At 44.1% G+C, this 24,406-nt stretch overlaps 1 protein-coding gene across 2 annotated transcripts in view; it reads left to right on the forward strand.

Moving 5' to 3' along the window:
• Positions 1-3,094: 3,094 nt before the first annotated feature.
• Positions 3,095-24,406, forward strand: part of ADAMTS17 (ADAM metallopeptidase with thrombospondin type 1 motif 17) — a 508,325-nt gene continuing 487,013 nt past the window's right edge. The window contains exon 1 of one of the 2 annotated variants that reach the window (XM_089655532.1): positions 3,095-3,405. In XM_089655532.1, the coding sequence (XP_089511658.1) occupies positions 3,366-3,405 (40 nt within the window). In that variant the 5' untranslated portion in view covers positions 3,095-3,365. The remainder of the gene's footprint in view (positions 3,406-24,406) is intronic. The other variant, XM_089655533.1, reaches the window with a different exon arrangement.

Genomic DNA, 24,406 nt, shown 5'->3' on the forward strand with positions numbered 1-24,406 from the left:
ATGTAACCCTTGGTTTACCCCTATGTGGTTTTTAGTGCGTTTTGTGTTTTTGCAGTAACAGACTACAGCCCATTTAACATGGTTTCCTAAGGATCAAGTTCACTATAAAGCTACAGTTCATTGAGGGAACCATGAATGCCAATATGTACTGTGACCAGGGGCGGACTGACAACTCATGGGGCCCCCAGGAAATAGGGGGTCATGGGGCCCCTGTGTCCTTGTCCAAACTCAAAAAAGCCTATGAAAAAGGTACCAGGGGCATCTTTTGGGGCCCCCTACTGACCCCGGGCCCTCGGGCAGTGCCCGAGTTTCCAAATGGTCAGTCCGCCCCTGACTGTGACATACTGAAGCAGAGCATGATCCCCTCCCTTCGGAGACTGGGCCGCAGGGAGATATTCCAACATGATAACGACCCCAAACACACCTCCAAGACCACCACTGCCATGCTAAAGAAGCTGAGGGTGAAGGTGACGGACTGGCCAAGCATGTCTCCAGACCTAAACCCTATTGAGCATCTGTGGGGCATCCTCAAATGGAAGGTGGAGGAGCGCAAGGTCTCTAACATTCACCAGCTCCGTGACGTCATCATGGAGGAGTGGAAGAGGACTCCAGTGGCAACCTGTGAAGCTCTGGTGACCTCCATGCCCAAGAAGGTTAAGGCAGTGCTGGAAAATAATGGCGGCCACACAAACTATTGACACTTTGGGCCCAATTTGGACATTGTCACTTAGGGGTGGACTCACTTTTGCTGCCGGCGGTTTAGACATTAATGGCTGTGTGTTGAGTTATTTTGAGGGGACAGCAAATTTACATGTTATACAAGCTGTACACTCACTACGTCACATTGTAGCAAAGTGGCTATATGGTTAGCACTTCCACGGGCAGCACAATGGCTAAATGGTTAGCACTTCCGCCTGGCAATACTAGGGTTGTTGGTTCAAATCCCAGCCACGACACCACCTACCTGGCGTTTACATGTTCTCCCTGTGCCTGCGTGGGTTTCCTCCGGGTACTCTGGTTTCCTCCCACACTCCAAAGACATGCTGGTAGGTTAATTGGCTCCTGTCTAAATTGTCCTTAGTATGTGTATGTATGAATGTGAGTTAGGGACCTTAGATTGTACACCCCTTGAGGGTTAGGGACTGATGTGAATGTACAATATATATGTAAAGTGCTGCGTAAATTGACGGCACTATATAAGTACCTGAAATAATTAATAAATAAGTGTATTTCTTCAGTGTTGTCACATGAGAAGATAGAATAATCTATTTACAAAAATGTGAGGGGTGGACTCACTTCTGGGAGATACTGTATATCCTATGGACATCTTTAGAGTAAGGATTGTCTCATCTGTATGGCCATTGTAGGTATTTCCCGTATAATTTGCACCAAGCATATGCATCCTGTCTATCTGCTGAAGCTTTTGATCCATTTTTGGTGGCTTCTGTGTGGATACTATCTTTTTGGGCGCTTCCTTATTGGAGTATTATATACCTAATTGTTAGGGATGCACCGATATATCGGTGGCCGAAATGTATCGGCCAAAAATAGAGTTATTGGAAAAAAGGTGCCTATGCTGGATTCTCTGTTTTTCTTTTGTAGCACCCTCTTAGGTAGCTAGGGGGAGCTAGCTCAGGTTTCTTAGCTAGGAAGGCTGAACAGCAGCCTGGACTGAGAGACAGAGGGTTATTTAAGGTCAGGGCTGAGTGGCTCTGCAGGCTGGTTCTTTGATACCTCCCCCTGCTCTAGAGATCTTGAAAAAGATTCTAGAAGCAGTAGGTGGGAGTAAGGAGGGGCTGGCCTGCACACTTAGGGGATCCTAGCCAATCCCCAAGCAGGAGGCTTGGCATGGGGCCAGGGCAGCCCTTAAATGTGAGAAAGCCTGCTAAACAGCAGGAAAGTTACCATCTCTCACCATCTCCTGTATCATGTCCACTATCTCTCACCATCTCCTGTATCATGTCCGCTATCTCTGACCATCTCCTGTATCATGTCAGCTATCTCTGACCATCTCCTGTATCATGTCCGCTATCTCTGACCATCTCCTGTATCACGTCCGCTATCTCTGACCATCTCCTGTATCACGTCCGCTATCTCTGACCATCTCCTGTATCACGTCCGCTATCTCTGACCATCTCCTGTATCACGTCCGCTATCTCTGACCATCTCCTGTATCACGTCCGCTATCTCTGACCATCTCCTGTATCACGTCCGCTATCTCTGACCATCTCCTGTATCACGTGCGCTATCTCTGACCATCTCCTGTATCACGTCCGCTATCTCTGACCATCTCCTGTATCACGTCCGCTATCTCTGACCAATTCCTGTATCATGTGCGCTATCTCTGACCATCTCCTGTATCACGTCCGCTATCTCTGACCATCTCCTGTATCATGTTTATAGTCTCTGACCATCTCTGTTATCATGCCCATAGTCTTTGGCAAGATCCTTTTGTTTGTCTGCTGTCTCTGACACTGAATATTCACAGGATTTTATGTGTGGCCCTGTGGTAGTGTCAGAGGCCACACTCGAAAAAACGCATTATCAGGAAAGCTGACCACAAATGATATATACATTTTTATATTACTATGGGATATAAAAATATATATATATATATATACTCACACATTAAATATCAGATTATCATTGTATAGTACTGAGCACTGTATGTGTATATCTATATATATTATCAACATAAAACATATACATATGTATTATTATATGTTATATTATGATTATATATATATATAATTTTATATTAGATTTTATATGTTACATTATTAGTTATATTAGTTATTATTCTTATTTTTGTATATAAATATAAAAATGTAATAATATAAAATGTATACATAAATTATAATTACTGTGTATATCATTTGTTCGACGATGATGATGATTATATTGATGTGCTCCCAGCGCTGCCCCCCCCCCATCACACCTGCCTGACCAATCTTGCACCTCGCACTCCCCCTACCGCCCGCTCCTGTGTCCTGCACCCCAACCACGTGTACTGAGCCGGGAGTCCCGCCCCCGGCTGTCTCTTTCCACCAATACCTGCGCTGACAATGGCAGCTCTTCGCCCTGGCCGAGCTCTGATTGGCCTCCGCTGTGCCCCGTGGGCGGGGCCCCGAGGGTCCGCTGGAGCTTCTCAGCTGTGCTAATTGCTTTTCCAATCGGCAGTTCCCGGGGATCGCTGAGCACCGTCCGCTCCGCACCGACCCTCCCCCCCCTCAGGATCCCGGGACTTACACCGCGACCAGCGCACCGAGATCGGAGGATCCTCCGGGGACCATCGGAGACATTTCTATACGGAGAAGTCCTGCATTCCCATTGGCCGGTTGAGGAGCTGAGCCTTCCTTTGTAGCATGCTGGTCCTGTGCCTGCTCAGCCTTGTGCTGTCACCAGGTGAGTGCGACCACCCTGCATACATCGGACCTGTCACTGGGTCGGCCGTACACCACAGATCGGACAATCAGATTGCAGAGTGTGTGGCCAGATGAAGTCCCCAGTCACATTGAATCTGCAAATCGCATGCCAAGTCCGATACCGATTTCTAAAGTCGTACACGCACGACTTTTGGTGCGATCTGCATAGACATTTGTGTCGGATATCTTGCCAATCGGCATGTCCCCCGACTGAAATCGTGCGACTTCACCGTAAGGCCGGCCATACATGGGTCGAAATTTGACCAATTTTTTTTTGGCCGAAAATCGGCCCTAAGAATAATCGGCCAATTTTCGCTCTGTTAGTGAGTCAATGGCAGCGGCCGATTTTTGTGGTTCCTCTCCTTTTCGGTGATCGGGCATGTTGGAAAATTCATGAAAAACTACCGATTTTCGACTCAATGATAGTCAAATCGTACGATCGTTTTTCTGAAAAGAATATGCGCCATGAGCCGTGACCTGGAAGGAGCAGAAGGTTCGCCTGTTATATGAGGAGAACTTTATGACACGATTGGACGATTTTCAAAATCAATGATGGCGCCATCGGATCACCGATTGAACGACGTTTCCGATTTTCGGATGGAAAATCGTTTGGAATTCGAACTGTGTATGGCCTGCGTACGTCGCACAGTTTCAAAGGCGGGTTTGGTGTGACCGGGATGTTACATCCCGTTCACATCGGTGCGACTTGGTATGCGATTTTCAAGTCGCAGGGCATGCAAGTCGCACCCTATTGTCCGTAATTGGGGCGGTCATACCCAGGGGCGCACTGACAACTCATGGGGCCCCCGGGCAATAGGGGATCATGGGCGCCCCCCCGGGCAATAGGGGATCATGGGCGCCCCCCGGGCAATAGGGGATCATGGGCGCCCCCCGGGCAATAGGGGATCATGGGCGCCCCCCGGGCAATAGGGGATCATGGGCGCCCCCCGGGCAATAGGGGATCATGGGGCCACCGGGCAATAGGGGATCATGGGGCCCCTGTGTCCTCACCCACACTCAAAAAAGCCTATGAAAAAGGTACCAGGGGCATCTCATGGGGGCCCCCTACTGACCCCGGGCCCTCGGGCAGTGCCTGAGTTTCCAAATGGTCAGTCCGCCCCTGGTCATACCGATGCGGTTCTGACTTAGAGCCGCACCGATTTCTAAAGTCGTACATGCGCCGCTTTTGGTGCGATTTGCATAGGCGTTTGTGTCGGATGTCTTGCAAATCGGCATGTCCCCCGACTTTGAAATCGTGCGACTTCACCTTAAGTCTTACGATTTCAAAGTCGGGCTTGCTGTGAACGGGGGCTCAAAGAGATTGCAGAGCGTATGGCCGTCTCCGCCCGTCTCTGCCCATCTCGGTGCCCCTTTACACCCCGGACTTTGAAATTGTGCGACATGCCGATTTCAGGTGCGATTTGTAAGACGTCTGACACAGAGGTCTATGCAAATCGCATCGAAGTAGTGCGTGTACGACTTTAGAAATCGGTGCGGCTCCGACCAAGTCGGAATCGCACTGATACGACCGCTGTAATTGCGGACAATAGGGTGCGACTTGCAGGTCGCATGACATGTGATTCGCCTGCCAATTCACATCCAGTGTGACCGGGGTCTAGGCACCGAAATGGGACGGGATGACACAGCCATATGCTCTTCAATCTGAAATCGCATGCCAATTCGGTGTGATTCCAACTTGGTCGGAGCTGCACCGATTTTCGACTCAATGATAGTCAAATCGTACGATCTAAAGTCGTACATGCGCTACTTTTGGTGCGATTTGCATAGACATTAGTTTGGGGACTAGACTCCGAAATGGGCAGGGACGGAACTAGACAGCCATATGCTCTTCAATCTGAAATCGCATGCCAATTCGCATCGTGTGACCGGGCTCTCAGTCTAGGTTCACACCTATGGGTTTTCCAGAAATGCACAGCGGTCCATGGAACTATGATTTCCTATGGTACAGGTTCACATCTCTGCTTTTTTTTTTTTTTCCCTTTGCGATCTTTGGAAAGGATCAGCCCAGGTGCACACTGATGCGGTGCGCAATTCGCAACGATTTCTGCACCGCATCGGAATCGCACCCCGTTCATGCGAACCACTGCGGGTGTGGATTTTAAGTTGACGACACCTTGAAATCCGTTAACAAAACGCGGTGCGATGTGCAGAATCGGTGGGAATAATCATGCGATCCGATTTTAGTGTGGACAAAAAAAAAGGGTCCTGTACAGGGGCGGACTGACCACTTGGAAACTCAGGCACTGCTTGAGGGCCCGGGATCAGTGGGGGGCCACATGAGATGCCCCTGGTACTTTTTTCATAAGATTTTTTGAGTTTGGGCAAGGACACAGGGGCCCCATGATCCCCTATTGCCCGGGGGCCCCATGATCCCCTATTGCCCGAGGGCCCCATAATCCCCTACTATTGCCCGGGGGCCCCATGAATTGTCAGTCCGCCCCTGGTCCTGTACCTTTTTGGTGCGCATGCGGTGCGATCGGAGCCATACAAAATGTATGGCTCCTATCGCACTGCACACAAATCGCATGTGATTTTCACAGGAATGCGCTGCGCTTCCTGTGCGAATCACATGCGTTGTACCGCACCCAGGGGCGGACTGACAACTCACGGGTCCCCCGGGCAATAGGGGATCATGGGGCCCCTGTGTCCTCGCCCACACCCAAAAAATCCTATGAAAAAGGTACCAGGGGCATCTCATGGGGCCCCCTACTGACCCCGGGCCCTCGGGCATTGCCCGAGTTTCCAAATGTTCAGTCCGCCCCTGATAGGAGGACAAACCTAAACTGTCCATTTCATTGGCATCCGATGACTGAGGTCTTTGCACTGTGTAGTTGTTAGAAGATCTAAAGGAGATTGTACAATTGGATTGCACGGTGTATGGTCAGTTGACAGCTCACCACACACACACACACGTTACAATCTCCTTTTAGCTTTCTCAAGAATTGCATGGTGTCTGATCTGATACAAATCGATTTGGTAGATCCTCCAATCCTATCAATCGACAGTTGACTGCACCGGCAGATTGTAACATGTATGGGGGACCCTTATGCCGGCCATAGATAGTTAGAAAATTGGCCGATTTTTGCGGCTGGAGAAAAAAAATCGGCTGATTTTTGCACTGTTAGTGGGTTAATTTGTCTTGTAAGATCAGATCACTACACACGTAACAATACGATTGTACAGTCTGTTAGATCTGCCATCAGCTATGTAGTGCAAGGGGCCTGCCTGATGGGATACAGATTGGATCGTTTCGGTAGGTTGTCATATCGCACTGTTAGTGGGTTAATTGGTCGGATGTGTTTCGGGTTTTTTGCAGTTTTTTTTTTTTATCGGTCAAGTTGGAAAATTCGCAGCGGATTTGATGATCGGCCGATTTTTTTTTTTTTTTTTTTTTTTTTTCTTTCGAAAAATCGTCCAATGTTCGACCCGTCTATGGCCTGCATTAGACTGAAGCTGGCCATACACATCTAGATTTTTGTTTCAAGAACATTCGTTTTGATTTTTTAATCGTTTAGTGGGCTCAAATCGATTTTTTTTGCTTTTGAAAATTCAAAGGGGAAGGAAGGCAAACGTTTCTTGATCGAACAAATTTGTGGTTATCGTTCAGAAATTAATATTCGTCTTAAAACTGAATGTTAAAAGTGAAAGGCAATTCTTGAACGACATTCATCGAACGTTCAAAGAATTTTTTTTGTACGACTTTTCTTACGAATATTCTCATTCGAAAATCTATACGTGTATGGCCAGCTTTAGTCCTGTAAAGATCACTACACACGTAACAATCTGATTGTACAATCTGTTAGATCTGCCATCCGCTATGTAGTGCAAGGGACCTGTCTGATGGAATACAGATTGATTGGATTGTTTCGGTAGGTTGTCGCGTTGCATCGGTAGGTTGTCGCGTTGCATCGGTAGGTTGTCGCGTTTCATCGGTAGGTTGTCGTGTTGCATATCTTTGGTAGATCTAAATTTGATTGTACAGTCAGATTGTAACTTGTATGGTGAGCCTTAGATCTGCCGTCGATCATGTAGTGGGAGGGCCCTCCTGATTGGATAGCTTAGGTAAGTCCTCATATTACGTATCTTCAGTAGAGCCAATGTTGATTGTACGGTTAGATTGTCACGTTTATGGTGAGCCTTCGATCTGCCATCAGTCATGTAATGGAAGGTTCTGCCTGATTGGCTACAAATTGTATGGATTGTTTAGGTTTGTCCTCGTATTGCGTCATTTTTAAACAACTCAAATCTGGGAAAATTGATGCAATAAATAGGAATGGCTGCAATAGGCGAGAACTCCACCTAAGGCTGACCATATACTATGCAATCTGATTGTACAGTCTCTGTTCAGTTTCCTTTTTAAAGTTACCACTTTAGCAGTCTATTCAATTAGTATCCAATCGTGCAACTTTATACAGTTGTGACCAAAATTATTCAACCCCCACTGAAATTGAGTGTTTTGGCCAGTTTGACATTGCTTTTGATCATTCAGTCATCTTGCTTACATTTACATTAAAGAGGCACTTGTAGGTCAGACAAATATAACATAACAGTTATAATGAAATAACCACAAATGTCTTTTCTGTGCTCACAGCATTATCAGTTTTATTCAACCCCCAAGTGACATTCAATCTTAGTACTTAGTACAGCATCCTTTTACAGTTATAACAGCTTTTAAACGTGAAGCATAGCTTGACACAAGTGTCTTGCAGCGATCTACGGGTATCTTCGCCCATTCTTCATGGGCAAAGGCCTCCAGTTCAGTCACATTCTTAGGCTTGCGCACTGCAACTGCTTTCTTTAAGTCCCACCAGAGGTTCTCAATCGGATTTAAGTCTGGTGACTGCGATGGCCACTCCAAAATGTTCCAGCCTTTCCTCTGCAACCATGCTCTAGTGGACTTGGAGGTATGCTTGGGATCATTGTCCTGTTGAAAGGTCCAACGTCTCCCAAGCCTCAGGTGTGTGACGGACTGCATCACGTTTCCATCCAATATCTCCTGGTACTGAAGAGAATTCATGGTACCTTGCACACGCTGAAGCTTCCCTGTACCTGCAGAAGCAAAACAGCCCCAAAGCATGATTGACCCTCCACCATGCTTCACAGTAGGCAAGGTGTTCTTTTCATCATAGGCCTTGTTCTTCCTCCTCCAAACATAGCGTTGATCCATGGGCCCAAACAGTTCTAATTTTGTTTCATCAGTCCACAGAACACTATCCCACAACTTTTGTGGTTTGTCCACATGGCTTTTGGCATACTGCAGTCGACTCTTCTTATTCTTTGGAGACAGCAAGGGGGTACGCCTGGGAGTTCTGGCACGGAGGCCTTCATTACGCAGTGTGCGTCTTATTGTCTGGGCTGAAACTTCTGTACCCACATCTGACAAATCTTTTCTCAGTTCCTCAGCAGTCACACGGGGACTTCTCTCCACTCTACGCTTCAGGTAGCGCACAGCAGTCGAAGTCAGCATCTTCTTTCTGCCACGACCAGGTAGCGTTTCAACAGTGCCCTTTGCCTTGAATTTGCGAATGATGCTTCCTAAGGTGTCTCTTGGTATGTTTAACATCTTTGCAATCTTCTTATAGCCATTGCCCTTCCTGTGAAGAGAAATCACCTCTTCTCTTGTCTTCCTGGACCATTCTCTTGCCTTCACCATGTTTGTAACCACACCAGTAAATGTCTAGAAGGAGCTGAGTATCACAGTCATTTTAAAGCTGCCTAATTGGTGCTTATTATGCTTGATTGCTGCTCGGTGACATCCACAGGTGTTTTCAATACCTGATGGAAAGCACCTGTATGAACCTCTGTTCTTCAGAGTGGTAGTCTTTAAGGGGTTGAATAATTGTGGCAATGAAGAAACCACATAAGAACCATTTACTACTGTATTACATAAACAATTGATGTCATTTTAGTTGCATTTGGGTAGTTACAACGTCCTTGTAGGATTTGATTCTGAATACAATTCCAAATGTACACTATAGTCCCTAAACCCCTTTACAGCATTGGGGGTTGAATAATTTTGGTCACAACTGTAGTTGTTGATAGAGATTGTACAATCAGATTGTACAGTGTATGGCCAGCCTTCGATTTTCCAATCGGGCACCTCATTGTTGATGATAAATTGTACAATCAGATTGGAAAATTGAAGGCTGGCCATACACTGTACAATCTCTATCATCAATGAGGTACCCGATTGGAAAAACGAAGGCTGGCCATACACTGTACAATCTCTATCATCAACTATGAAGTTGCCCGATTGTACAGTGCATGGCCAGTCTTCGATTTTCCAATCGGGCAACTTCATAGTTGATAGAGATTGTACAATCAGATTGTACAGTGTATGGCCAGCATTCAATTTTCCAATCTGATTGTACAACCTCTATCATCAACTATGCGGTGCCCAATTGGGAAAACGAAGGCTGGCCATACACTGTACAATCGGGCAACTTCATAGTTGATGATAGAGATTGTACAGTGTATGGCCAGCATTCAATTTTCCAATCTGATTGTACAACCTCTATCATCAACTATGCGGTGCCCGATTGGAAAATCGAAGGCTGGCTGTGCACTGTACAATCGGGCAACTTCATAGTTGATGATAGAGATTGTACAGTGTATGGCCAGCCTTCAATTTTGCAATCTGATTGTACAATCTATATCATCAACTATGAGGTGGCTGATTGTACAGTGTATTGCCAGCTTTTGTTTTTTCCAATCCGGCACCTCAGTTGATGGAGATTGTACAGTGTATGGTCAGCCTTCGATTTTCCAATCTGATTGTACAATCTCTATCTTCAACTATGCAGTGCCTGATTGGAAAAAAGAAGGCTGACCATACACTGTACAATCTGATTGTACAATCTCTATCATTAACTATGAGATGCCCGATTGGAAAATCGAAGGCTGGCCATACACTGTACAATCTCTATCATCAACTATGAGGTGTCTGATTGTACAGTGTATGGCCAGCCTTCGATTTTCCAATCAGACACCTCATAGTTAATGATAGAGATTCTACAATCAGATTGTACAGTGTATGGTCAGCCTTCGTTTCCCCGAGCTGGCCCCCCTGACATGCCCCTCTTGCTCAGATCTCCCCCGTTGATCTTCTCGTACGTGTGATTCATCGGCAGACTTGAATGACCCGAATGTCACTTTCCAGCCGTGGGGCCCCCCGCTGGCAGCTCAGAGGTTAACGTCCCTTTGGCAGCGCAGGCGCACTGCACACTCCCAGGTCCTGGCGTGCCGCGGCCCTCCCCCCTCCCTCCCTCTTCCAGGCATCCCGTCTGTTTGTTCTGCTGGACCTTCCAGGTCCTCACTTGCAGCCAGGGGCTGGAGACTGCCACACATACACCAGACTTGGGAGCCGCGGAGAACACATCTGGATTGGCTCTGTGATCTCCGGCTCCAGCACATTTCTTGGATGTTGTTTTAGAACGCTCCCGGGTAGGACGAGGTACAATCTGATCTGTGGTTAGCAGAAGATACACCTGTAACGGGAGGGGGGGGGGACGGGGACCGCACTGTCCTCTGTGCCGGTGGAAGAGGACCACAAGAACGTCACACTGGAGATTCCCATCTCTGCATGTCGGGAAGGTGGCTTCCCCGACACACAGACGTGGGCTACAGTGTAGAAGACGAGCGTGCGGGGGGGAGGGGCATCTGCAAACGTGCGCGTGGTTCGGTGCAGCAAATCTTCAGAAAAAGGTCCAGGACTTCTTTTCCACGTATCCCATGCATAGGGCAACCCACTGAAATGGACGTGATGCACGGGAACGCGCTGAAAACGTGTGTGTGCCCCAAGCCGAAGGCTGCATTCACAGCTATTGGGAATGCATACAATATCGCACCAGGGGCAGACTGACCATTTGGAAGCTCGGGCACTGCCCGAGGGCCCGGGGTCAGTAGGTGGCCCCATGAGATGCCCCTGGTACCTTTTTCATAGGCTTTTTTGAGTTTGGGCAAGGACACGGGCCCCATGATCTATTGAGAATGTGTACAATATCGCACCGCGTTCATGTGCGTTTTTGCGTGCATTCTGGAGCTACACACATAGGGCAGCACACTTGTTTCAATGTTGAAAGAATATGTCAAACCTTTTGGTGTTCCAAAATTATGCGCGTGGTTCGGTGCAGCAAATCTTCAGAAAAAGGTCCAGGACTTCTTTTCCACGTATCCCATGCACAGGGCAACCCACTGAAATGGACGCGATGCACGGGAACGCGCTGAAAACATGCGTGTGCCCCAAGCCTAAGGCTGCATTCACACCTAGTGAGAATGCGTACAATATCGCACCAGGGGTGGACTGACCATTTGGAAACTCGGGCACTGCCCGAGGTCAGTAGGGGGCCCCATGAGATGCCCCTGGTACCTTTTTCATAGGCTTTTTTTGAGTTTGGGCAAGGACACAGGGGCCCCATGATCCCCTATTGCCCGGGGGCCCCATGATCCCCTATTACCTTGAGGAATCTCTTAAGTTGGTCATCACCATTCATAGCACATCTCCAACCACATGAAACTATCGAGTTCACTTGTCAATGTTTGTAAATGATGATTACGTTGAGGAATCTCCTGAGTTGGTCATCGCCATTTATGGTGCATCACCAACCACTTGAAGTTATCAAGTTCACTTGTCAACTTTTATAGTATTTCAAAAAAGACTTGGAAGGTTCTTGCCAACTTTTACCTACAGGACAAGCTGCAAACTCTTCCATGAAGATTTGTCCACTCTGCAACGAAGCATACAATTCATGAATGATGATTACCTTGAGAAATCTCTTGAGTTGGTCATCACCATTCATAGCACATCTCCAACCACATGAAACTATCGAGTTCACTTGTCAATGTTGTAGAACTACGAAACAGTCTTGGCATCCTTTTATTTAAAGGACACTGTATACTTCTCCAAAAAGAGTTGTCCGTCTTGCAAAGAAGCTTACAATTCGTGAATTATGATTACCTTGAGAAATCTCTTGAGTTGGTCATCACCATTCATAGCACATCTCCAACCACACAAAGCTATCGAGTTCACTTGTCTACTTTTGTAGAACTACAAAACAGTCTTGGCATCCTTTATTTAAAGGACACTCTGTACTCTTCTCCAAAAAGAGTTGTCTGTCTTGCAAAGAAGCATACAATTCGTGAATGATGATTACGTTGAGGAATCTCCTGAATTGGTCATCACCATTCATGGTACATCACCAACCACATGAAGCTATCAAGTTCACTTGTCAACTTTTTATAGTATTTCAAAAAAGACTTGGAAAATTCTTGCCAACTTTTATTTAAAAGACAAGCTGTAAACTCTTCCATAAAGAGTTGTCCACTCTGCAAAAAATCATACAATTTGTGAATGATGATTACCTTGAGGACTCTCCTGAGTTGGTCATCACCATTCATAGCACATCTCCAACCACACGAAGCTATCGCGTTCACCTGTCAACATTGTAGAACTACAAAACAAACTTGGAAAGTTCTTGGCAACCTTTATTTAAAGGACAAGCTGTAAACTTTTCCATGAAGAGTTATCCAACCTGCAAAAAAGCATACAATTCGTGAATTATGATTGATTACCTTGAATTCTCCTGAATTGGTCATCACCATTCATGATGCATCACCAACCACATGAAGCTATCAAGTTCACTTGACAATTTTATAGTTTTTCAAAAAAGACTTAGAAAATTCTTACCAACTTTTATTTAAAGGACACTGTACACTTCTCCAAAAAGAGTTGTCCGTCTTGCAAAGAAGCTTACAATTCGTGAATGATGATTACGTTGAGGAATCTCCTGAGTTGGTCATCACCATTCTTGGTACATCACCAACCACATGAAGCTATCAAGTTCACTTGTCAACTTTTATAGTATTTCAAAAAAGACTTGGAAGGTTCTTGACAACTTTTACCTACAGGACAAGCTGTAAACTCTTCCATAAAGAGTTGTCCACTCTGCAAAAAATCATACAATTTGTGAATGATGATTACCTTGAGGAATCTTTTGAGTTGGTCATCACCATTCATAGCACATCTCCAACCACACGAAGCTATCGCGTTCACTTGTCAACAAACTTGGAAAGTTCTTGGAAATCTTTATTTAAAGGACAAGCTGTAAACTTTTCCATGAAGAGTTATCCAACCTGCAAAAAAGCATACAATTCGTGAATTACGATTATTGATTACCTTGAGTTCTCCTTTATTGGTCATCACTATTCATGATGCATCACCAGCCACTTGGAGCTATCAAGTTCACTTGACAACTTTATAGTTTTTAAAAAAAGACTTGGAAAATTCTTACCAACTTTTATTTAAAGGACAAGCTGTAAACTCTTCCATAAAGAGTTGTCCACTCTGCAACGAAGCATACAATGTGTGAATGATGATTACCTTGAGGAATCTCTTGAGTTGGTCATCACCATTCATAGCACATCTCCAACCACACAAAGCTATCGAGTTCACTTGTCAATGTTGTAGAACTGCGAAACAGTCTTGGCATCCTTTATTTAAAGGACACTCTGTACTCTTCTCCAAAAAGAGTTGTCCGTCCTGCAAAGAAGCATACAATTTGTGAATGATTACCTTGAGGAATCTCCTGAATTAGTCATCGCCATTCTTGGTACATCACCAACCACATGAAGCTATCAAGTTCACTTGTCAACTTTTATAGTATTTCAAAAAAGACTTGGAAGGTTCTTGCCAACTTTTACCTACAGGACAAGCTGCAAACTCTTCCATGAAGAGTTGTCCACTCTGCAACGAAGCATTCAATTTATGAATGATGATTACCTTGAGAAATATCTTGAGTTGGTCATCACCATTCATAGCACATCTCCAACCACATGAAACTATCGAGTTCACTTGTCAATGTTGTAGAACTACGAAACAGTCTTGGCATCCTTTTATTTAAAGGACACTGTATACTTCTCCACAAAGAGTTGTCCGTCTTGCAAAGAAGCTTACAATTCGTGAATTATGATTACCTTGAGAAATCTCTTGAGTTGGTCATCACCAATCATAGCACATCTCCAACCACACGAAGCGATCGAGTTCACTTGTCAACTTTTGTAGAACTAAAAAACAGTCTTGGCATCCTTTATTTAAAGGACACTCTGTACTCTTCTCCAAAAAGAGTTGTCCGTCCTGCAAAGAAGCATACAGTTTGTGAATGATTACCTTGAAGAATCTCCTGAATTGGTCATCGCCATTCTTGGTACATCACCAACCACATGAAGCTATCAAATTCACTTGTGAACTTTTTATAGTATTTCAAAAAAGACTTGGAAAGTTTTTGGTGACTTTTATTTAAAGGACAACCTGTAAGCTCTTCCATGAAAAGTTATCCACGCTGCAAAAAATCATACAATTCATGGATGATTATTACCTTGAGGAATTTCGAGTTGGTCATCACCATTCATAGCACATCTCCAACCACATGAAGCTATTGCGTTCACTTGTCAACCTTGTAGAACTACAAAACATTCTTGGCATCCTTTTATTTAAAGGACACTGTACACTTCTCCACAAAGAGTTGTCCGTCCTGCAAAGAAGCTTACAATTCGTGAATGATTACCGTGAGGAATCTCCTGAATTGGTCACCATTCTTGGTACATCACCAACCACATGAAGCTATCAAATTCACTTGTCAACTTTATAGTGTTTCAAAACAAACTTAGAAAGTTATTGGCAACTTTTTATTTAAAGGACAACCTTTAAACTCTTCCATGAAGAGTTGTCCACTCTGCAAAGAAGCATACAATTCATGTTTGATGATTACCTTGAGGAATCTTCAGAGTTGATCATAGCACATCACCAACCTTATGAAGCTATCAACTTCACTTGTCAACTTTATAGTACTTCAAAACTAACTCTGAAATGTCTTCACACCATTTATTTTAAGGACAACCAGTACATTCTTCCTTGAAGAGTTCTCAAAGAAGTATACAATTCATGAATGATGATTACCTTGAGGATTCTACTAAATTGTTCATCGCCATTGATAGCCTCACGTAGTTGATGTGCTATGACGTTCACTTGTCACTGGAATATAACAAAGCTTGTATTACACCAAAACAGACTTGGAAATCTCTTGGCAACCTTTATTTAAAGGACAACCTGTAAACTCTTCTAAGAACTATCCACTCTGCAAAGAAGCATACAATTCATGAATGATTACCTTCTGGAAAGAATCTTCTGAATTGATCATCACCATTCATAGCACATCATCAATTACATGAAGATATCAAGTTCACTTAACTTTGTAGACCCACAAAATCAACTTGGAAAGTTCTTGGCAACCTTTTATTTAAAGGACAAACTGTAAAGCCCTTCAAAAAGAGTTGTCCATCCTGTAAAGAAGCATTAATGGACAATTCATGGATGATTACCTTAAACACAAGCCTACCGGGCACTTATACCTCCTTCCTGCCCAGGCCAATTTCCAGCTTTCAGCGCTGTTGCACTTTGAATGACAATCATGCAACACTGTACCCATATGAAATTTTTAGCATTGTTTTGTAACAGAGCTTTATTTTGGTGGTGTTTAATCACCTCTGGGTTTTTTTTTCTGAAACAAACCAAAAACCACTGAAAACTTTGAAAAAAATGTTTTTTCTTAGTTTTTGTTATAACATTTTGTAAATAAGTGATTTTTCTCCTTCACTGATGTGCACTGATGGACACTGGTAGGTGGCACTGATGTGGAGGCACTGGTAGGTGACACTGATGGGCATTGACAGGCATCACTGATGGGCACTGAAAGGCAGCACTGATATATGGCACTGATACATGGCACTGATAGGCAGCACTGTTAGGTGGCACTGACTGGCACTGACTGGCACTCATGGGTGACACTGAAAGGCAGCTCAAATGGGCACTGATATGTGGCATTGATGTGCACTGGTAGGCACTGATATGTGGCACTGATGGGCACTGGCAGGTGGCACTGCTGAGCACTGACACAAGGCACTGATGGACACTGACAGGTGGCACTGCTGAGGCTACACTGGTCATCAGGGCACACTGATCATCAGTGCCCTGATGATCAGTGTACATGTCCCCTCCGCGGAAAGCCTCTTACCGGCTCTCCTCTGTCAGCATGACAGCTCGAGAGGAGAGAAATGCTGATAACCGGCATTTCCCTGTTTACATGTGATCAGCTGTGATTGGACACAGCTGATCACATGACCGAGCCGACATCTTTGGCACTTTCCGTGATCGGTGATCCGCTGTGTCCGAGGAACAGAGCGCACCGCCAATCGCCGCGCTGCGTGCTCCCTGAGCAGCGCATGCGCGGTGAGAATGGAAGGACGTCATATGACGTCCCCCCAGAACGAGAGAACCACCTTGAGTCTGTCATATTACTATATGGCAGGTGGGAGGTGGTTAAGGAATCTCCTGAGTTGGTCATGACCATTGATAGCCTCACATAGTTGATGATGTGCTATAAAGTCCACTCCTCAACTTTGTAGAATTCCAAACCAAACTTGGAAAGTGCTTAGAAACCTGTGTTTGAAATGACAACCTGTAAACTCTTCCATGAAGAGTTGTCCATTCTGCACATATTCAGGCTAAATAAAACATGATGAATTGGTGAATCTTCTGAACTGGTCATCACATCCTCCTGTGGTTGATAATGTGCCATGAGTGTTCACCTGTCAAATGTAGCATTCCAAAGGCTTGGAAATGGCTGAAGAACCTTTATTCAAAAGACAACCTGTAAACTCTTCATTGAAGAGCTGTCCATTCTGCAAAAAAGCATACAATTCACGAATGATGAATACTCTGAGGATTCTTCTGAACTGGCCATCACTATTCCTAACCTCACCTGGTTGGTGACATGCTATGAATGTCTACATGTCAATAGAATATATACAATTTTGTAGAACTCCAAAACAGACTTGGAAAGTGCTTGGGAATCTTTACTCAAAGGACAACCTGAAAACTTTCCCATGAAGAGTTGTCCAATCTGCAATTGATCATACAATTCATGAATCGTGATTACCTGGGTTCGTAAATTGTTTGACTGTCACGTACCTGGTGTGAGAGGCGAATGGAGAGAGGGCTTTCCCTTTGGCTAAGTTCCAGACTCACCTGAGAGTGGGACAGCAGGAGTCAGGCCCAAAGTGGCACAGGTCGCCTATAGGATTGCTTGTTGGTGGTCCACCCAGGAGCGCAGCTGATGCACTGAGATGAGGTCTGCAGACAGGTGGCGCCTGTGCGAGGTATGCAAGCCCTGCCGGGGAACAGAGGATTACTTGATAGCCGGTTCAAAGCCGAGGTCCGGTACCGGGTGGAGATTAGAGCAGACGTAGTCAGATGAGATAGCTGAGGTCATACACAGAGGAGCAAGAGGGAATATCCGTTAGCCAAGCCGAGGTCATACACAGAGAAGCAAGAGGGAATATCCGTTAGCCAAGCCGAGGTCATACACAGAGGAGCAAGAGAGAATATCCGTTAGCCAAGTCAAGGTCAGGTCAGGGTTTAAGCAGAGAAGACAGGTCCAGGAGCAAGCCGAGTCACAGTAGCACAGGAACAAGAAGTCACAGGAACAAGGTACTGGGGAGCCAGAGATCAACCAGCTCCTGAGAGTAGTGCAGGGCTTCCTTATAAAGGCCGTTTGGCAACAAATTTGAGCCAAAGTGAACTTTTGCGGCCATGCAAGGTACTGACAGGGGTGCCAGGTCTCCTAACACCTCTGCCGAAGATGGAGCCCTGACAGTAACACACTATCAGATAAATCTTCATGGAAATAAATATTTAGGCTAATTATCACTTGAGGGAGTTGGTTAATCTCATAAACTGACCATCACCATAGATATCCTCACGTGGCTGGTAATGTGGTACGATTGTCCACTTGTCAAAAGAATATTTCAAATATTGTGGTGCTCCAAAACAGACTTGGGAGGTATTTAGGAATCTTTTTTTTCCAAAGCACAACTTGTAAACTCTTCCATGAAGAGATGTTCAATCTGCAGAGAATCGTACAATTCATGAATCAATCATGATTACTTTGAGGAACTGGTGAATCTCCTCAATTGATCATAACAATTGATAGCCTCATGTGGTTGACATGCAATGATGTTCACTAGTTTAGAATGTCAAACGTTGTAGTACCCCATAACAGACTTGTGGAAGGTGTTTAGGAACCTTGATTGAAAAGACAACCTGTAGATTCTTCCATGAAGAGTTGTCTATTCTGAAGGTAATCATTCAATTCATGAATCATGATTACCTGGGTTCATAAATTTAGTGATTCTCTACCGATTAGATAAATCTCAATGGAAGTATTCCGGTTAATTATAACTTGAGGAATTGATGAATCTTCTGAACTGATCATCACCACTGATCTCGTGGTTGGTGATGCGCCATGATTGTTCATTTATCAATAGGATATGTCCTATATTGTAGTACTCCAAAACAGGCTTTGGAAGTGCTTGGGTACCTTTTTATTTGAAAGACAAGCTGTAGACTCTTCCTTGAAGAGTTGCCCAGTCTGCAAAGAATCATATAGTTCATGAACCCTGATTACCTGGATACTCGCATTGTAATTTTCTTAATTAAAACTTGAATCTGTGAACCTCCTGAACCAATCATCACCACTGATAGCCTGGCGTGGTCGGTGATGTTCTATGACTGTTCACTTAGAATCACTTAGGTCAATAGAATGTCAAACCTTGTAGTACTCCAGAACAGGCTTGGAATGTGCTTAGGAACCTTTATTCAAAAGACAACCCAAAGACTCTTCTATGCGCAGTCTGCAAAGAATGAATACCTCGAGGAATTGGTGAATCTCCTGAACTGATCCTTCTCCTTGATATCCTGACGTGGTTGGTAACGTGCTATGATGCTCACTAGTCGATAGAAACTAGATGGAAAAAGACTTGGAAAGTGCCTAGGAACCTTTTATTGAAAAGACAAACCGTAGACTCTTCTATGTAGAGTTGTCCAGTCTGCAAAGAGTCAGTACTATTCATGAATCCTGATTACCTGGATTCCTAAATTGTGTGATTCTCTACTAATTTATAAAAATCTTCATGAAAACATTCAGATGATTCAAAACTTGAGGAATTGGTGAACTGATCATCACCCTAGATAGCCTCATGTGGTTGGCGATGTGCTATGATGTTTGTTCATCAGTAGAATGTCAAACCTGGTTAATACCAGAACAGTCTTTAAAAGTGTTTAGGAACCTTTTTTTCATATAAGTGTTTGCAAGTTCTTTGAATAAAGGTTCCTAAGCACTATCTAAGTCTATTTTGAAGAAATACAGCATTTGAAATATAATTCTGACAAGTGGACAATCATAGCACAACACTAACCATGTCAGGATATCAATGGTGATGATCAATGTAGGAGATTCACTTGTTCCTCTAGTCTTAGTATTGTATGTTTCTCTGCAGACTGGGCAACTTTTCATGTAAGAGTTTACAAGTTATTCTTTTTTGAAGAGTTGCCCAGTCTGCAGAGAAACGTACAAAAAAAAACTTGAGGAATTGGTGAATCTCTTCCATTGATATCCTGATATGGTTGGTGATGTTCTATGATTGTCCACTTGTCAGAAGATGTCAATTCCTGTAGTACTCCAATATAGGCCTAGATCATTGTTTCTCAACTAGGGTTCCTCTAGAGATTTATAGGGGTTTCATGAGCAATACATTCCCACTGACATTTATTGATCTTTTTAGCTATCTGTAAGGGGGCAATTCTTCTCAGTGTAAGGCCATCACACTACTGTATCATTAGTTGTAGATATAGTAACTTTAGCAGGGGTTCCGAGACTGGAAAGTCATTTCAAGGGTTCTACTGTGTTCAAAAGGCTGAGAGATCCTGGCTTAGATGGGGCTTAGGAAACTTTATTAGTAAACGTTTACACAAATAAGTTGCCCAGTCTGCATAGAATCCTACATTTCTTGATTCCTGATGCTCACGATTGGTCGGCAAGGTGCTATGATGTCCTCTTGCCATTGAAATGGCACATAACCAACCATGTCAGGATATCAGTGGTGATGAGTGGAGGAGATTCACTAGTTCTTCTATTTATTTACTAGTTCCTCTATAATATTGTATGTTTCTCTGCAGACTGGGCAAGTTATTCTTTTGAAGAGTTGCCCAGTCTGCAGAGAAATGTACAAAGAAAAAAAAAACTTGAGGAATTGGTGAATCTCCTCAATTGATATCCTGATATGGTTGGTGATGTTCTATGATTGTCCACTTGTCAGAAGATGTCAATTCCTGTAGTACTCCAATATAGGCCTAGGTCATGGTTTCTCAACTAGGGTTCCTCCAGAGATTTAGGTGTCCTTTTATCATGCAGCTGTAAATGACCGCTGCTCAGTTCTCTGGCATTCTCAGAGGAGAGCGTTCTCCTCTGAATGCCTTTTTATGAAGCGGTGTAGATCGCTTCTCCGAATGAAGGGAGAAGCAATCTAAAAACACTTTGAACGCTGGAAAACGGCTACTTTTACTATAATCTCACAAGATTACAGTAAGAGATCAGTCAAACACCGTATAATAAGCAGCGGCAAATTACTGCTGCTTCATTTGTGGGTCCTCTGATTCTCCAGCTCTGGGCTGGAGAATCTGCAGGGAGAACACAGATCGCCAGTGAAGGGCTGACATCGCTCCTTCATACACTGGCCATCTGTGTGCTGATGATCAGGGGAGAACATGTTCTCCACTGGTCATCTCTGTTTCCTAAACCACTAATGATCGGAGATTAGCAATGATCCTTAGGATCGCAGCTGGTCTCTGTTTCATAAAAGGACACTTTACAGGGGTTTCATGAGCAATAAGTTCCCATTGACATTATTGATCTTTTTAGGTATCTGTAAGGGGGCAATTCTTCCCAGTGTAAGGCCATCACACTACTGTATCATTAGTTGTAGATGTAATTTTAGCAGGGGTTCCCTGAGACTGGAAAGTAATTTCAAGGGTTCTTCTGTGTTGAAAAGTTTGAGAGATCCTGGCTTAGATGGTGCTTAGGAAACTTTATTAGTAAACGTTTACACAAATAAGTTACCCAGTCTGCATAGTATCCTACAATTCTTGAATCCTGATGCTCACGATTGATCTCCTCATGTGGTCAGTGAGGTGACTATGCTGTCCTCTTGCCATTGAAATAGCACATCACAAACCATGTCAGGATATCGGTGGTGATGAGTGGAGGAGATTCACTAGTTCCTCTAGTTTTAATATTGTATGTTTCTCTGCAGACTGGACAACTTTCCATGTAAGAGTTTACAAGTTATTCTTTTGAAGAGTTGCACAGTGTGCAGAGAAATGTACAAAAAAAAAAAAAAAAAACTAGAGGAATTCGTGAATCCTCTCAATTGATATCCTGATATGGTTGGTGGTGTTCTATGATTGTCCACTTGTCAGAAGATGTCAATTCCTGTAGTACTCCAATATAGGCCTAGATCATGGTTTCTCAACTAGGGTTCCTCCAGAGGTTTATAGGGGTTTCATGAGCAAAAAGCAAATAGTAATTTTAGCAGGGGTTCCGAGACTGGAAAGTAATTTCAAGGGTTCTTCTGTGTTGAAAAGGTTGAGAGATCCTGGCTTAGATGGTGCTTAGGAAACTTTAGTAGTAAACGTTTACACAAATAAGTTGCCCAGTCTGCATAGTATCCTACAATTCTTGAATCCTGATGCTCACGATTGATCTCCTCATGTGGTCGGTGAGCTGCTATGATGTCCTCTTGCCCGAAAGTTGTAGGACTCAAAAACAGGCTTTGAACTTGCTTTTTCAAAGGACAACCTGTAAACTCTAACCCGATAATCAACCGTTTCTACCCAACACAGACCTATTATCTGCGTTGACTCCTTTTCGGGAATATAGACCCACACTTAGTGTAACCGTGCACTGCAAGCCTCTTCTTGCATCAAAGGGCTGAAATTGTATCTAGTAGACACGTGTTGCATCTCCGAGTCCTTTGACTCCGGCACAGCGTGGATATGTTGACAGCAGAAATGTGACAGGGGAAAGCGGTATGGTGCATCTCTTCATTTCCGACACCTCATCCACCTTCCCGTGGGGTTAAACCTTTCTCTGGAATGCGGATTAAAAAGTTCTTTCCTAATTAAGTCTAGGCAGAGGCTTTGGAATCTAAACCTTAAGTAACATTTATAATTGTTGCTATTTCTGTTGTACATCTGCTTTTTTAGAAAACCTAGGCGATAGCAGTTTGTCAAAAAAAAAAATCTTCCTCCTTGATCAAGTTGTACCGATTTAGCTGACCTATCTCCTAGTCCCCTTTAAGAAGAAGAAAAAAAAAGTAGCAGCCAACGGAGCCCCTCGCTCTTTGCCCAGATATCCCTGTTCCTCTTGCTGTGCGTGTGTGAGAGGGGGGAGCTTTGTGAAGAGGCCCTTTATATTTTCATAGCTGATGTTTCAACCTGAGCATATCCTGGCAGGGTCCCCCTTGCTGAACATCATAGTTTCCGTTCATTAGGAGCTGGAGTCCGGCTGGAAGCTAAGCGCTGGGCTCTGCAGTCTGTAGCACAGCTGACTCTGCACAGGGGCCTTGGCTTCTCCGACCCTCTTTTTGGTAGAAGTGCAGAGAAGGAAGGACAGGACTCCGAGGGTCAGCTAAGGATCTCTGGGCTGAAAGTGGAGTTGGACCTTGTGTAACAGTTTAACTCCTTTCGCTGCGAAGACTTCTCGGTTGCTTGTCTAGACAAATGGCTTGTCTTTTACCATTCTAGTGTTCTTCTGTAAACAGTCTTGGGGGTTCTACTTAAAGGGACTCTTCTCTTTCGGAGACTTGTCCGTGTTGCTTCTAGTAAACTATCACGGTCAGATTTTTAGGGCTGGGGCATGGGTGAGCCAAACTGTGCCCGAGTTTGATTGTCCCCATTCCCCTGTTGGTGTGCGTTCACACTTGGCCTCCGGAAGGTTTTACCCCTTCCATGGTCAGGGCAAATTTGTTTTGCTATTCAGCACTGTGCTACTTTAATGGGCAATTGCTTGGTCATGCAACACTGTACCCAAATGACATTTTTATATCCTTTTTTTTTTTTTTTTTTTCATACAAGTAGAACTTTATGTTGGTGGTATTTGATCACCACTGGGTTTTTTTGTCCTTCCGATTTATATTTATTTATTACAGGTACTTATATAGCGCCGTCAATTTTACGCAGCGCTATACATATATATTGTACATTCAGATACTGACCATTTTAATTGGCCCTGCTGAGATGGCGTCACTCCTGCTTGCGCATGAGAGTTCATTCATATCAGCATAGCCGAAATTGTACACTGAGCTGCGCTGGAGATGGCACGTTTCCCAGATACAGGTTCTGGTTCTTTAGGAGAATAATGGAGGTGTATTTCAAAGAAACATTATTTTTTTATTTCAGGTACTTATATAGCGCTGTCAATTTTATGCAGCGCTTTACATATATATTGTACATTCACATCAGTCCATAACCCTCAAGGGGAGCACAATCTAAGGTCCCCTAACTCGCATTCATACATACACATACTAGGGACAATTTAGACAGGAGCCAATTAACCTACAAGCATGTCCTTGGAGTGTGAGAGGAAACTGGAGTACCCAGAGGAAACCCACGCAGGCAAAGGGAGAACATGCAAACTCCAGGCAGGAGGTACCATGGCTGGGATTTGAACCAATGACCCGAGTACTGCCAGGCGGAAGTGCTAACCATTTAGCCACTGTGCTGTCTCAATTATATAATTATACAAACTAAAAAAGACCAATGGTTTTGTGGAGGGGAAAAAAATGGGATTGTCTACTTTCTGTCATAAAACGCATCCAATAAAAATCAAATTTCTTCAAAAAGTTAGGCCAAAATGTATTCTGCTACATGTCTTTGATTAAAAAAATCCCAATAATTGTATATTATTTGGTTTATGTGAAAGGTATTGCGTCCACTAACTATGATGTATAATCAGGGGTGTCAAATTGGCGGCCTGCCAGCTGTTGGGAAAATACAAGTCCCATCATGCCTC

Source organism: Staurois parvus, unplaced genomic scaffold, assembly GCF_062004578.1.
Source record: "Staurois parvus isolate SC_StPar_1 unplaced genomic scaffold, SC_StPar_1.0 ptg000845l, whole genome shotgun sequence".
Classification (NCBI taxonomy): Eukaryota; Metazoa; Chordata; class Amphibia; order Anura; family Ranidae; genus Staurois; species Staurois parvus.